We start from the raw sequence: 15,309 nt of genomic DNA, 5'->3' as shown, positions 1-15,309 counted from the left end.
TTACTGAAGTGATTGCATTATAACATTATGTCAGTTCCAAGTGTGTATTGTTAAAAATCCACATGTATATATGCTGCCTTAAGTTCACCACTAAAAGCCCCAATTCTACCCTTTATCATGCAATTGACCCTTTTATCCAGTTTACTCACCCTTCTGCCTCTCCATCCTGGTCACCACTCATTGGTCTTACCATCTAAAGGTTTGTTTTTGTTTTATTGTCTCACAGTTCTGAAGGCTAGATCTTCAACATCAAGAGCACAGCAGGGCCATGGTCTCTTAAAGCTCTAAAAGAGAGTCCTTCCTTGCCTCTTCTAGCATCTGGTGTTTACCAGAAATCCTTATAGCTGTATCGCTGCAGTCACACAGCCATCTTTGCCCCATGTGTCATCACATCATTTTTCCGTTGTTCTCTGTCCAAACAGAGATGGGGATACTCATCCTATTGGTGTAGAATCTACCCTGTGACCTTATTTTGACTTTATTACGTCTGTGAAGACTATTTCCCAATAAGGTAACCTGCCGAGGTACTGAGGGCTAAGACTTCCACATACCTAATTTGGAGGAACGCCTTTCAACCCAAATGTCTGTTAGAGGGAACTGTCTATTGTTCAAGTGGAGATGTCAGTTGGGGACTTAGAGAGATGGGCATATTGACTGTTTGGTTTTCACTCAATTGTTCTGTGCTAATAAATAACATTACTGTAAGCAACTTTAAATGTTTTATACTTTGAATTTTGATTATAATAAAATTTCCCAAAAAGTCTGTTGATAAGTATTATAAAAATATTTTGAAAAAAGTGTGATATCAATTATAAATGTATCATTCTATTGGAGAGGAAGATATGGCGATGAAAGAGCAGACAAATTTGCTTAAGAAGCAACAGGAGGCAAAGATTCCTATCTCCTGGCTTGTGTTTTTTTAATTTAGTGCATTTTCCTTCTGGCTCTGCTAGACAGTGATTAAGCTATAATTTAGCTTAAGAGTTTCCAAGTTACAGTGTTAATGTAACACAGTTCTATAACTTCAAAAAGCTGGAGAAACACATCCTGACATATAAGACACATAAAACACATATGTGTCTGTTTTATGAGCAAGATTGCAATTGCATTTTGTTTTCAGTTTTTTGTTTTGGAAACACTCATCACTTTTTCATTTATTCACTCATTTTCATTAAAAATGTTTAGTTTATATTCCATCCCAGTCACCAGATGCTGGGTTTCATCAAGACAAAGACAAATTAGCTGTAGAGCAATTTACAGAAAATTTAAGTGTAATATGTACTGATGTATAAGACCTGAGTGATATCAAACACATAGGAGGGGCACCTGACCAATCTGGGGGTCCATTGAGTATGGAAAAGTTTTTCGGAGGAAGATACTTAGGAATTACTATACACATGCCACAAATGTAATACTAATAAAAATATACTCTCTATTTCAGTGCTGCAATAGTATTTTCCACACTTAAACTTCTCCAGGATTCAAAACTTTTTGATAAGAAGGTAGTACAAGATGACACAGAGAATTCTACTTCTACAAAGACTTTTGTAAGTATGAGTTTAATGTTTCTCCTTACAATACTTATTCTGTAGTAGATATTGACATGCTAGGAAGTTAACTAATTATTTAGGTTAAATAAAAGGTAAAATGGCAAAAAAAATTGAATTGTAAGCAAAAATATTTGTGTTTCAGCTCTCTTTTATTCTATTTATTAACTGGGGCAAGTCCCTAAATTTTGTGATCTCACTTGTGAACTTTAGGGATTGGATGAAATCATCACTAAGCCCCAATAGAGGTATCATTCCAGTGTTCTAGATCTGAGGTCACTATCAAATAAAAGTGTCTCACATATTGTCATTTCCCCTTTAAATATATTACTTCAGCATCACCACTATGACACTGCTGTTTCCTATTTTGGATTTCTCTGTTAGATTCTTGCACATTTAAACTCTCACATCTATTGGATCCCTGGTGTTGTGCATTCTTTAAAATTTTATTGAACTTTGAGAATACCAAGTAATTTTATAATACAGGGCTTTTTAGAATTAAAATACAGCAGTTTATCACATAGAAGCCTTGATCATTATTTTACTAATAAAATTGCTAATATCTAGTGTCATTACAAATAAGCAAAGCTAGTTGTCCTAGAGACTCATTTCTTTCTATAGCAAAAGCAATCAAAATGATAAAAGGCAATCTAATAAAAATTGACAGAGCAATTTTTTGTTAAATGGGGTCTATTTTGTCCCCTTGGGGGCACTTGGCACAGTTTAGAGACTTTCTAGTTGTCACAATGAGAGTGGGGGGCTCCTGGCATCTACTGCACAGAGATCAGGGATATGCTAAGATCCTGTAATGCTCAGGACAGTCCTCCTACAATTATCCAGGCCCAAATGTCAGTAGTGCCAAGGTCGAAAACTGATTTAGATTATGATGTGACCTTTAATATTAACAGATAATGTAGGCCTTGAAAAATGAAGATTAGTGCATGGGCATATTTTCTGTACTGCGAATTCCATTAGTTCTTGGAGTGCCCATACTAATCACTATTCTGTCCCCGGACCTCTGCTCACTCTGACCAGGAAGGGGTCACCCTCCTCTACTGTGCTTCCCACTGGTCTGTCCACTGTTCAAAAGATCATCAGGCTATGGGTGATGTTTGCTTGTGTATTTTTTCTATTTTATATAATATGCAAGAAAAATTTCTAATATTAGCAGTTTAATACTGTTAAATTATTTTGGACATGCTTCTCTTAACTTACATTGCATTTAGCATTAGGCAGGACTTTGAGATTATTAAATCAGAAGCTAACCATCATTTTAATATTGTTTAGGCCACTGAAAATAAAGATGATGAGTTTTTAGATCCTATTTCTCTCAATTCTCGAGAATATTTCAACATCCATCTATGGTTGAGGTGCTGCTTAGCCCTGGTGACTGCATTTGTCGCACAAATTTGTGGCATTGGAATCGTGAAAGGTACAATGTCTTATTTTCTTAGAGTTTTCATTTTATTGAGGCAATGGCAGTCTTATGGGATATATTTTATCCTAACATTAACATAACTTTATAGCTTGATCTGTCTCCAGAATAAAAAATTCAGGTTGTTAACTAAGATAATCAATTTCAACAGTCTCTGTATCACTGAAAATTGCATATATGTTACTGATGTATGCAAAAAGACAATGGGATTTCAAAATACTAACGTGTGCATCTTGTTGTCATCTAAAAGGCAGCATGGAGTAGTGGTACAGAACACTGATTTGGGAGTCTCCCCACTTGGGTTCAAATGTTACATCTACCACTTCTTTGCTTCATGATCTTTGCCCACTGTCTAAATCATCCTATGCTTCAATTTCCTCCTCTGTAAGGTGGAGGTAATTGCATCTACTTCATAGGATTATTGTCAGAACTAAATGGGTGAAATTTATAAAGTTCTTAAATCATAGGTAAATTAGTTCTTACACAGGTAAATTAGTTCTTACAGTGACTCATAATGATCTGTTTGTAAACCTGTCTATTCACCCATCTTTATCCATCTCTCAAATTAAATCATTTCATGCAATATCATTATATTTTGCAGCATTGGAATACCTCAATGTACTTCCCCCCCAAATTACAGCACATTAATTTTCAATGTTTCATGTAGAGTCTGTTTATTTTTTGTCTTTATTAATTCCTTCGATGTTATATAATGTTCCTGTGATGAATGCTGAGGAATCTGCATATATAATTTCTTGCTTTCTCGGTGCATTTTAAATAACTGCATTTGTTTACTTCAGAAAATGATATGACAGATTATGTGAGCCTCATCAATGAAGCCTGTTTGGAGGCAAAAAGTTCAGGAGATAGTGAGTTGCAGGCTGAATTCTTGATGCAAGCGGTAATCATTGGTCTACAAGAAAAACATTTAAAGGCAGACATCATACGAAAGCTTCAGGTAGGAAGGAAATCTCATTCACCTTGATACTTACCAAAGGGTTCTGTTTAGGATAAAAGGAGAGAGTTTAAAATTCAACTAGGTACTGAAAGCATAACAATCAATATGACCAGCTCTTGTTTCAGTGAATTGGAAATGATACACTCAAAAGGAATCATTTTATTTTAATAGGATATAATACATTTGCTTGACGGAAATGAGTTTATTTCTCCTCGATCTCATTTAATCCTGGTGAGAAGCATGCTTTTGCTGGATGACTTAACAAAAGCTGATAAATTCAAGGAAAATCCCTCTTCAAAAACAGAAAAGTTAAATCTGTTGACACAATGTCACAACATTCTTATTGAACAGGTGAGAATACTTGTGTGTCCATAAGATTTAGAAACTTAATTTTCTGATTCCAAACATTAGCCAATTCCTTATTTCAATGTTTCTCTTTCAGATGCTAACTTTCGGAGAAACAATTGAGTTTCCTTTGTCAAGCAATGACTATGCAAGTCCATTGCAGCCTTTGAAAAATGTCTATCTTCCTCATACCATGTTATTGGCCCAAACAAAAATGAGAATTGGTAAGAACACTTAACCATATACTATACTCAAGATATTGATGAACATTTTTGAGTTTTATAAGGCAAGCTATCATGAGTGCATGTGTATGAGGTGATATTTATGAAATACCCAGTCTCCATTGATTTAATACATGGTTTTTGTTCACTAGACATGCCCCAGACTATGGGAAGTCCTGGGACGTTGCTGAAGGTCACTCCCTCTCTGTTACTCCCTCTTAGTGAGGGAGATAGAAATAAACAAGTAAACAAACCATATGCCAGAGTGTCTGTTATTAACATATCATGTTATAAGTGTTATATGAAATATGCTAATATTTATAAAGCATGCATGGCATTTTATAAAGACAAAATTTAATAAAAGGAATACTGTCTAAAATAAATTATGGATTGGACAGAACAACCAGGGAAGAAATCAACAAAGACATAGAAAGCTTACATTATATAATGAATTATATATGTAATTATAGCTGGTAATTAGAGTTACGAAAGATGTGGATAAGGTCTGCTGCTAGATAATAATGAAGGGTGGGGTGTCTGTTTGAGTAGTATAATTGAGGAAGGCCTCTCTGGGCAAGGTGGCATTTAATCCCAGAACTCAGATGCCAATGACCTAGTATATCTAATGGTGGCTGAAGGAGCAGTAAGTTGTGGGATCTGAAGTCAAAACAAGCACGATATGTTCTGGAATTGCAAGGAGACCAGTACAGACAGAGAAGAGTGGGCTGTGGGGCAGCCTAATGGCAGTAGGGAGTAGGAATGGTTGATGTTTCAAAAAATGACACTGGGGGAAGAACAGATTGGAAGTAGTTGGCTACCGGACCTGACCAGAGCAGGCAACTTGTAAGCAGAAGACTTGCAACTCTTCAGAAACCAAGAAGGAGCTCATGGACATTTTTTTAATCTCGCTCTAGGGCAATGTCTCTGATTTTTTTACCCCACTCTGCCTGTCTCAGTCTCTACATTCTTGTCTATCTCAGAAGGCAGAAAAATCTTAGACCAATTCTCTCTCTTCTAACTTGTATTAACCATGACTTTTATTTTCTGTATTTTTGATGCTTTGACAAGTAGGGGTTTTGCTGACCAGGGAAGGATTTCCCCTCCTAAGGTTAGCCAATTCCTAGAGGTTGGCAAATCACTGCTAGGAGAGCATGCCTTTCCCTATGCAAACTTCCCATACCAGAGCCCTGCCCCACCTGTACTGGGCTCCTTTATTGCTTTCTGTGCTGTGTCCCTGTTCCTCCTGCCCTCATCACCTGAGGGGCAGGCATGGGGCTACTATGAGCAGAGACCACTGAAGTTGTCCAGACTAACCCACACCGAACCACTCAGCCTGCTTACCTACCCCACCCATTCCTTCCACAAAAGTCTCAATAAGGTTTCTTGCCCACTTTTTCCTTCTACCTCCCCACTGACCCTGGTGCCATGTGTGTGGTGTGGTGTGTCCCTCCTCTTGGGATCTGTGAGAAACAAACTAAATTTTCAGTGGCCGTTGTCTCCTGACCTGCTGACCTCATCATACCTGAATAACAACAGAACATGCACTTTGAATCCTTACCACTCACTGCCAGGGACCCATTGCAGGGCCGCCCCAGTAGCTGCTCAGGAGAGGCTGAGGGTATAGAAGGCAGATGGAGGGGAGAGAGGCAAGCTCAACCCTCCTCACTCCAGAATTCCCACCCTTATTTCCCTGCTGCTCCTCCCCCTCACAATTATTATTGATTATTATTATAAGATTGTCGTCATCATGATATGAATCTCATCACTATAGATAAATCACTTTACCTTTCTACTGTCGAGTGTCCTCGTTTATGGAGTCAGGCAGCCCTAGGTAACCTCCGGAGTCCCTGCTAGCTCTCCGATCCCCTGTGAGTTGTTCTCCTGCATTCTTAGCTGACAATTTGTTCTATTATCGGTACAGTTGATTTTTACAGGAGCTTAAAGTACAGATTGTGTTAAATTGTACAGATTGTGTTAAACCAAATGTATTCTCTGCTTTCCTGCCTTTCTAATCTTGAAGTTGTGTCAGCACTCAGTAGCAATACTGCTGCTGGTTTTTAGACTCCCTTGAAGCAGAACAGCTTGCTTTCTGCTATATTATATTAAATAGAGACTAAAAAACAAAAACCAAAAGCAGCTTTCCTGTCAAAACAAAGTCAGTTTTATAACTTCTTTTTCACAGAGTTGATGTTTATTTGAAAAAGGAGCACTTCAATATTATGAAGTATGAAATCATCTGCCTTGATGCTTTCTCGACAGTTTTCCTTTATAGTCATCGTATAGATTGCGTTGCAAAGCTAGAGCCCCTTGATTTTTTTTTTTCCTTTGTGAAAGCCTCTGACAGGAATGAAAGCATTTAAAAAATTTTTTTAAACAAAAAAATAAGCATTGAGGGTGTATAAGATTGTTTTTCTCATTAATGACTGAACCCTGGGCTTCTTTATTAGATGAAAAAATAGATCACTGATTGAATAATAGGAGTGAAGAAAGTTACTTAATTCCTTATACTCATTCAATCAACAAACACTTATTGATCATGATTTGTGTGCAATAGGGATGCTGGGGAGTGGGGGTAGAATAGTCTTTGGAGGTCTACCTTCCTGCTCCTGCTCCTTACTTGTTACACATAACAAAGCTGCTCTCCTCAGTGCTGCTGATGTTGGTTTGGAGAGGTGTTGGGTGGAGGGTTCTTGGGTTACCTCTTAAGAGAAGCAGAAACCAGGAGAACTTGGGGAACTGGAAAGGCTGAGACATGGACAGTGGTTTTTAAACAATATAGGAACAGACGGAACGACACAGCTCCCAGGAAAATAGAAGTATTATACTAAAATGTTGCTGAGCCAGCCACCACCTAGAGTGAGAGCTGGTTACAGGACAATTAGGGAACAGAAAAACATCTACCATGAAACTTCCCGATCACCTAGTGCCTAATCAACAGTCTGGCACATGGGACAAGAGGAAGTCCGACAGTCTATAGTCATGGATAGGCTCGAGTAAACAGGCATCCTCCCCAGGACCCCCTCCTGCTGTCAGGATTTCCTCTTGTTCAATAAATTCACACTTGCTTGTTCTCATGCTGGCTTGGTGGCTGTTATTCTTCAACCAGCGTGCACCCCCAGATCCAAGAGCATCCGTTCTCCTAACACTCTGAGAAAAGTTTCATCAGAGCTCCCCTTTCAGCGGCACACAGCGAGTTTCTCCCCACAGAGCAGAGCCATCTAGTTATATTCAAATAGGCAGGTTTATCATAAAAAGGGAGGAACCTGCTGAAGAGTCACAACTGCATAGGCACAGGCAGGCCAGACAGCTGCTGCCTCTTGCTAGTGCAGAAATGCACTGATCCAGTCTTTTTCTTTTTGGGAGGCATTCATTCCTTTGTGGAAGTGTTGACTGCTGTTAATTTAATTATTTCTAGGGTTGGCACCTCAGGGTTTTTTCTATATTTGGCTTGACTAAGTCCATTGGGAAGGACTGGTGATTCTTTTACAATGGCCCTCAATCTTCCCACCAGCCCTGCACCTCACTCTGTGCCTCTGGATACTTTACTTTTCTCTATAGCTCATTGAACAACTCCCACCTCCAGCTTCTGGCCTTGCGTGAGCCAATTTCTGGTCTTGTGAGGCTTCCTTTCCTAATTTTCTACTCTTAGCTTCCATCACGTCCACATACATTGCATGTTCAGAAAATGGTGGTTTGAGTACTCTCTTGGGCAGATATTTTAGTATGTTAATGAGGCCACTGGCCATTTCAGGTCACTCAGGCTGATGCTACTCAAACCAGATAGAGATGGTTGGAAACTGGTTAGAAAGAGGACTTGAGATACTGTTTAAATTAAACGCATTAACCATGTTAATTAACTACCTTCCTCGAAATAAATCAAACAATTGGCTGCCTTAGCCTTTTGCTTCCTGGTTCTCTGGGGGTCTCGTTTTATAACAATCATAGTTATAATTTAATGAAATACTTGGATATTGTTTCTTTGAAACATTTCTTAGAGCCAAAAACGAAAGAGCACCAGAGTTCTTAACAGATGCCTCGCTGTGAGAACTGTCTGGCAACTTGGAGACAGGCATGTTATAAACACTGTATTTTATTTTTCTCTCCCATCTAACCATCTTTAGGGCATACAATAGCCAAGCAAGTATATTATACCAGTAGAAAGAAGGATCCCTCAAAGTGGTTGCCTGCCCTTCACCTTTTTGAAATGGCATTGAAACTCTGTAGGACATCAGCGAAAGAAAAACCAGAGGTAGAAGCAGAAATCCTTTTTCAGAAAGGTAAGATGTATTTGCAGCTAGAACTGTGATAAAGTTTATGGAAACATTTTTCCTCTTAATAATAGCTTCTTGAAAATCTGGTCACTGATTATATAAAATACACAGCTTTTAAAGTGGGCTTGGTGATCACATATTGATTCCTGTGACAAACTCCGCTTTAAATTATATCTTATTTTAAGATATAATTTAAGATATATTTTAAGTTTATATCTAAAAAGAAAAAAAGCAGTACTTCATTTATTTAATAATGACTTTTTTTATATAAAGTTGAACTAAAAAAAGTCATTATTAGCCATTTAGACATCAATAATGTCACTCAAATAATGCTTGCAATTTTTTTCCATCATTTCATTACTTTGCTAAGCATTTTAACATTTCTAATACATACATATCCATTAATACTAAATAGCTATACATATCTAGATTTATAACTTACATATAATATATATTCATATGATTTATTCATGATTTTCTTGTGACCATTTTAGACATCAGATCAACAATGATAGTGATTCCTATCATTTATCGAGCTAGATGCTGGGCTGCTTGGTCAGTGTTTTACATCTCATAATGCTAATTCTTCTTTTTTTTAAAGATTTATTTATTTATGCATACAAGAACTGGGGTACAGGCCAAAGGTGTGGGGGGCGAGAGGATTCACCAGAGGCAGAGTGGGGAACAGAACAGGTAGACTGACTGAAATACACTGCTGAGGGGAGCAGAGGGCACAATGGGAGAGGTCTGCTGCACCATGTGGGTAGCTCCCTGCCCGGGGATCGAACTCATGCTGCAGAGGCTGCGGGCAGCTTCATAGTGTGGTGCTTAACCCCTTGCGCCACTAGGGAGGCCCTCATAGTGCTAATTCTTACAACAACTCTATGTTGTTGGTCACCATGGTCACCATGACTAATCCTGGTACACAGATAAGGAAATTGAAGTACACCCTGGTTAAGGAAACTCCCATAAGTTTGCAGGTACTCCCTGATGGTGCCTGGATGTTAGGTTCACACTGGTGGCTCTGTGCCCTGGCCACATGCCACCTGAAAATTGTGAATCCTTTTAACAGCGATTATAAGATTCCCCTCTCCTGCCCTTTTTGCTTCAGAGGTGCCACCTCAGCACCTGCATTGGAGGCTGCGGGCCACCATGTGGCCTGGGAGCTGTGCAACACCTTTGTCATCCTGCTGTGTAAGCACCCCATCATTCATGATGGCTTTCATGACTTTGCTGATTTTTCAGAATTTTTTCTAAACAGAGATGTTTTCAATGGGATCTGCAGTAGTAGACAGAGATAGGAGGAAAATGGACGTAGGAAAAGAAAATGAGAGCTATAGGAGGAAGGGAGAGCAAAGTCAAAACAGCTGTGTCTGGAAAACCAAAGGCAGCTTTGACTCAATTTTTTTTTTCCGGATGTTCATTTTTATTTACTATTTATTTATTTATTTATCTATCTATCTATTTATTTATTTAGTTTCACATTTTATTTTATTTTATTTTTATATTCCCCATACAATTGCACCCCCTTATTTTGACCCCAATCTCTCCTTTCCCCGCCCCCACCATAGTGTGTCTCTGGTTTATAGTTGCCTGTTAATTTTGATTTTTACTTTATTATATTAGTCTTTTTCCTGGTCCCTTATTTAGGTTTTCTACATTCCTGCTATGAGTGAGACCATTCAGTATTTTTCTTTTTCTTTCTGGCTTATTTCGCTGAGCATGATCCCTTCCAGCTCCATCCATGTTGCTGCACCCCTATGTTTATTGCAGCACTATTTACAATAGCTAAGCTTTGGAAACAACCCAAAGGCCCCAAAATAGATGAATGGATCAAGAAAATGTGGTGCATATACACAATGAAATATTACTGAGCAATCAAAAAAGATAAACTCAGGCTTTGACTCAATTTACTAAAGCCTTGAGACGCCTGGAGAAAGAAGCAAAGGATCTTTCTCCATCAGCTTACTGCCAACAAGAGACAATAGACAGATAGACAAAAAGGACAGTACATTTTCTGAATTTCCAATGTGAAATATATTTATTCTGAAGTTCAAAATAATAGAAGAGGGAAAGACCATCTTTGTGAATCTTTTTTTTTTCTTTTAGGCAAAATAGAACGCCAAATATTGATGGAAGATAGATCTTCAAGTTTGCAACCCGAGAGCTTATTTAAGGCAATACAACTAAGCCTGCAAAATGACCAAAACTCAGGGTAAATAAATATGTACCTTCCCATTATAGAAACAATGTGTATGTTTTGCGTCGAGCCCCATCAGTGTAAGCATTCATGTGGAACACTGAATGTTCAGGCTGGAGCCATTAGGAGACCCTCCCTTCATGGCAGGGCTAGTGCAATGGTGTCCACTGGCCAGCAGGGTTACAGATTTCCTCTTCAAGCTTGCTCTTGGCTCTGAGCCCCGGCCCCATTTACAGTGATGGTTGATGCTGGTGGTCATCATGGTGCCATGTTGGACTGTGAATGCCTTCTAGTTTGTGCTTAGATCTGTCATCCGTCAGTGTGTGTAATTCAGATCACCTAAATTACAGGGGCTTCCCTGTAATTGTATCTAGAAGAGAAATTGTACCTAGAAGGGACTTGTGGATATTTACTTAGGTCAACATACCACGGCTGGCTAACTTAATACTGTATAAAAATCACCTCAGTCTTGAGAGGTAAGCCACCATTATTGTACAAGTACTGATCCAAATTGCCTCAACTGACAAGTTTAACAGTGAATCCACAGACTTAACCTATACCAGTGACTGCTTTCCACATAGCTCTGTCTCTTTCAACTTTAATCAGTGTAAGAGGGTAGTGACAGAGAAGAGCCTAGTTTTCAAACAGAGTCTTCCAGACCTGACCGTCACTTCTTTAGTAACTCGGGTGCTGGAATTCAGAATAATCTTGATGCTGCGTTTCATAGCAGTGATAACAGTGGGGTGTTACCCACCCTGGTATCAAAAACTTCCATTTTCAGTAGGAGGGAAGATGCTGGTATCTACCTGGGTTTGGGACTGCTGCTGGTTTTGCCTATTTTTACCTTTTTTTCACTTGGAAATTGTTGGCAAATGATGAATGGTGAAATCATTTAATAAGTACAATATTCTGTCATTTTAGGTTGATAAGAGACTCTTACCTAGAAATGGCCTTATTATTTTTACATCTGAGGAATCCAAAGAACAAACTTTCAACATCAGCATTAACACCTCCGGTAATAAGCCATTAGAAATTTTAAGCTAATTGCCTTTGAGATTGCTATTTTGGTAACACTGTGCTATTAAAATAATGAGACTAATTTTCCTGTGTGACTTGGAGGAACTAATTCATTACTTTGTAGTCACACTTGTCTAGATACTTCTTTGGATGCTCTGGAAGCTGCTTATTTGCTGCCTTTTCTTTTCCTTGGGAGTCTTGTAGCCAAAAGTAAAAGAAATAGTTTGTCATTGTTTACTTCATTCTGCAGTTTTGTTGAAGTTTGAAGAATTGGTAAAAAAAAATGAGCATCAAAAATCAGAATCACACAGTCTAATTAAATGGTTAATTTTATCCTGTTTGTTAAACCTTACAAATTAGTTTTTAATGCTAACTTTAGTTAACTTTTAAAATGTGAAACTATATTGCTGGTAGAGTTTCTTTTTACTTCTGTGTCATTAATTGTCTTATGTTTACGTACTGAGAAAACACATACACATGCACACTACAAAAAATATCTCCATTCATTGCTATTTTTTGCTTTTCTATGGAACTTCATGATTACATCATCCCTTGTCTAATTTCCTAGTTAGAGAGATAATAGTAAATACTTATTAAAAACCTTTGACATATTATTTTTTCTGACATCTTTACATACAATAAAGTCATTTTTATTTTTTAATTTTTTATTTTTAAAATATTTTATTTTATATAATTCTTACATCATTTTTAATTTTTGCACAATGTATGCATTTTAATTTTGGTTATATTCCCCATACAATTGCAGCCCCCCTAATTTGACCCTAATCCTTCCTCTCCCCGTGGGCCCCCCTCCCCATAGTGTGTCTCTGGTTTATAGTTGCATGTTGATTTTGATTTTTACTTTGTATTAGTCATTTTCCTGGTCCCTTATTTAGGTTTTCTAAATTCCTGCTATGAGTGAGACCATCCGGTATTTTTCTTTTTCTTTCTGAATATAGTCATTTTTAGATTATCATGATTCAATAATGCAAGTTCATTATAGACATCAAAAAAATTTAATCATCTTTCAAGCCTAGCATAACTTCTGTTAATAATTTTCTCTGCTTGCATATATATATATATATATATACATATATATGGAATATACATCTGTACTTTTTTTTTTAAAGATTTATTTATTTATTTATACAAGCACTGGGTACAGTCAGAAGCACGGGAGGGTGAGAGAATTCACCAGAGCCAGAGCGGGGAGCAGAGCAGGCAGACGGACGAAGTACACTGCTGAGGGGATCAGCAGGCGGCAGGAGAGGTCTGCGTGCCATGTGGGATCCTCCTTCAGTGGCCGGGGAGCAGCCGGGGATTGAACCGGCGCTGCAGAGGCTGTGGGCAGCTTTGCAACCCAGTGCTCAACTGCTGCGCCACCGGGGAGGCCCACATCTGTACATTTTTTTAAAAGTGGAATTATACTTTGCATACTATTTTGTAAACTACCCTTTCCTTTTCCCAATATACCTTTCCCAGAACACAACATCTACTGCAAAATGATCCCAATAAGTTTAGCAAACATCATCACCATACTTAGTTTGCATTTTTTTCCTTGTGATTACAACATTCAAGATTAATCCTCTTAGCAACTTTTTAATATGCGATATAATATTATTTACTAGTGTCACTATGGTATATGTTACATCCCCATGAAACTGTTTATCACTGAGCATTTGCACCTTTTGACTAACTTAATCCATTCCCCTCCCTCCTCCACCTATGGCAAGCAACAATCTGTTCTTTGGATCTATGAGCTCATTTTGTTTTTAAATTTTCTACATATAAGTGAAATTACACAGTATTTGTCTTTCTCTAAGTTTCTTCACTTTACAAACTGTCCTCAAAGTCCATTTTTGTTGTTGCAAATGGCAAAATTTCCCTTTTTACCACAGAATAATATTCCATTACCTGTATCTAGATATCTCTCTCTGTCTGTCTACCTATTTGTCTGTCTATCATATTTTCTGTATCCATTCATTTCTGTATGGTCACTCAGATTGTTTCAAAAGCTTAGATATTGTAAATTATGCTGCAAGAAATACTGTTACTCTTCACTGGATCTTAGCCAGAAGGCCGAGACATGATATACCATTATTCTTAATGACTATATAATATTTCACTAAAAATGTCATCTTGAGAAGATGAGAAAAGTTATCATGAAACTTTCTGATATCTTTATCATAAAACAATTGCCAATTTTTAGGTTCCTCTCAGAAGGCATAGTTCCCTTAAAGAGCAAGTAGTGCCTAGATTTGAAATATACACTTCAATGGCCTGGATTGCTATAAGAGCTGCTACACAGGTTGGTGTAATGTTCTTTTTAATCTTTCTTTTTTACTGTTACATTCTTCACTACTAGTTTTTAAGTCATTCCATTGTTCTATAACAGAGAAGAAAAATTTCACATTAATTGGGATTTGTGTAAATGATGCTTTTGGGGGTACGATTAAAGGTGCTCTTTGTATGTATTGTGTTTTTAATCTCAATGAGGCAGTCCTGGCTTTGTTATTTTTTTCAACTTTAATGAAAATATTGGAACATATTTGATATTTTAGCAAATCCCTGTCATAACTAGGTGATGTACCCTATTTAAGGTGCCTTATACATTAGTTAAATTGTCAACAGTAGTGATTTATTTGACTATGATTCTGTATACCATGTTGGGAGTCACAGATATTTCAGGTGGTCTTTATTTTTTCCCACAATATATATTGAATATTATTTTATTAATTCAGTATACCCACTTTATTTATCTAACGGATAGTCTATAAATCAGCAGGGTTACATTTATGAATTTTTAATTTATGCATTAATTTTAGGTCAGTGAAGCTGTGCTGGCAATTAACCTACTTATTGGAAAGAAAAATGCCAGAATTGATAAAGTTAGTGAAGAAGCTTTACCAAATATCCCAGAATTTGCCAGTGTGGATCTTTTGTCTTCCTACACAGATTATCTGCTTGGTATGTTTGAATGTCTAGGCATTTTGCAAAAGCCTGATATAAGTAATGTTTAATCAAGTTTCAATGGTTTACTTGGAGTGATTTGTTGAGTTTTAGCTAATGGAGGATAATAGTTTGCAGAACTTCTGGGAGAAGAAGGGGTCTTTGCACCTCGTTGCTAAAACAAAGGAGTTTCAGTTCACTGCACATACACACACACACTCGGTCAACTGCTGCATTTCAGCTGCAGGACTCTGTGGAAAAATGGTATTTCCTTTTATCTGTTAATTTTCCAGTTCACACATATCAAATAAGAGATTTGAGAATATTGACTTGAGTGAATTTCTCTGATCCTCTAAAATTTGTACT

The 15,309-nt window shown here is 37.5% G+C and overlaps 1 protein-coding gene across 5 annotated transcripts in view; it reads left to right on the top strand.

Annotated features, from left to right (window-relative positions):
* CFAP54 (cilia and flagella associated protein 54) overlaps positions 1 to 15,309 on the top strand; it is a 226,279-nt gene that overhangs the window by 151,447 nt on the left and 59,523 nt on the right. For all 5 annotated transcript variants that reach the window (XM_054696113.1, XM_054696112.1, XM_054696111.1 and 2 more), the window contains exons 52-61: positions 1,442 to 1,547; positions 2,835 to 2,979; positions 3,783 to 3,940; positions 4,112 to 4,291; positions 4,383 to 4,509; positions 8,628 to 8,783; positions 10,887 to 10,992; positions 11,899 to 11,992; positions 14,204 to 14,302; positions 14,820 to 14,961. In XM_054696113.1, coding sequence (XP_054552088.1) covers positions 1,442 to 1,547; positions 2,835 to 2,979; positions 3,783 to 3,940; positions 4,112 to 4,291; positions 4,383 to 4,509; positions 8,628 to 8,783; positions 10,887 to 10,992; positions 11,899 to 11,992; positions 14,204 to 14,302; positions 14,820 to 14,961 — 1,313 coding nt within the window. The remainder of the gene's footprint in view (positions 1 to 1,441; positions 1,548 to 2,834; positions 2,980 to 3,782; positions 3,941 to 4,111; positions 4,292 to 4,382; positions 4,510 to 8,627; positions 8,784 to 10,886; positions 10,993 to 11,898; positions 11,993 to 14,203; positions 14,303 to 14,819; positions 14,962 to 15,309) is intronic.

Source organism: Talpa occidentalis, unplaced genomic scaffold (assembly GCF_014898055.3).
Source record: "Talpa occidentalis isolate TD23 unplaced genomic scaffold, MPIMG_talOcc4v2.1 talOcc4.16, whole genome shotgun sequence".
Taxonomy (NCBI): domain Eukaryota; kingdom Metazoa; phylum Chordata; class Mammalia; order Eulipotyphla; family Talpidae; genus Talpa; species Talpa occidentalis.
This window is presented reverse-complemented; position numbering and strand designations above follow the sequence as displayed.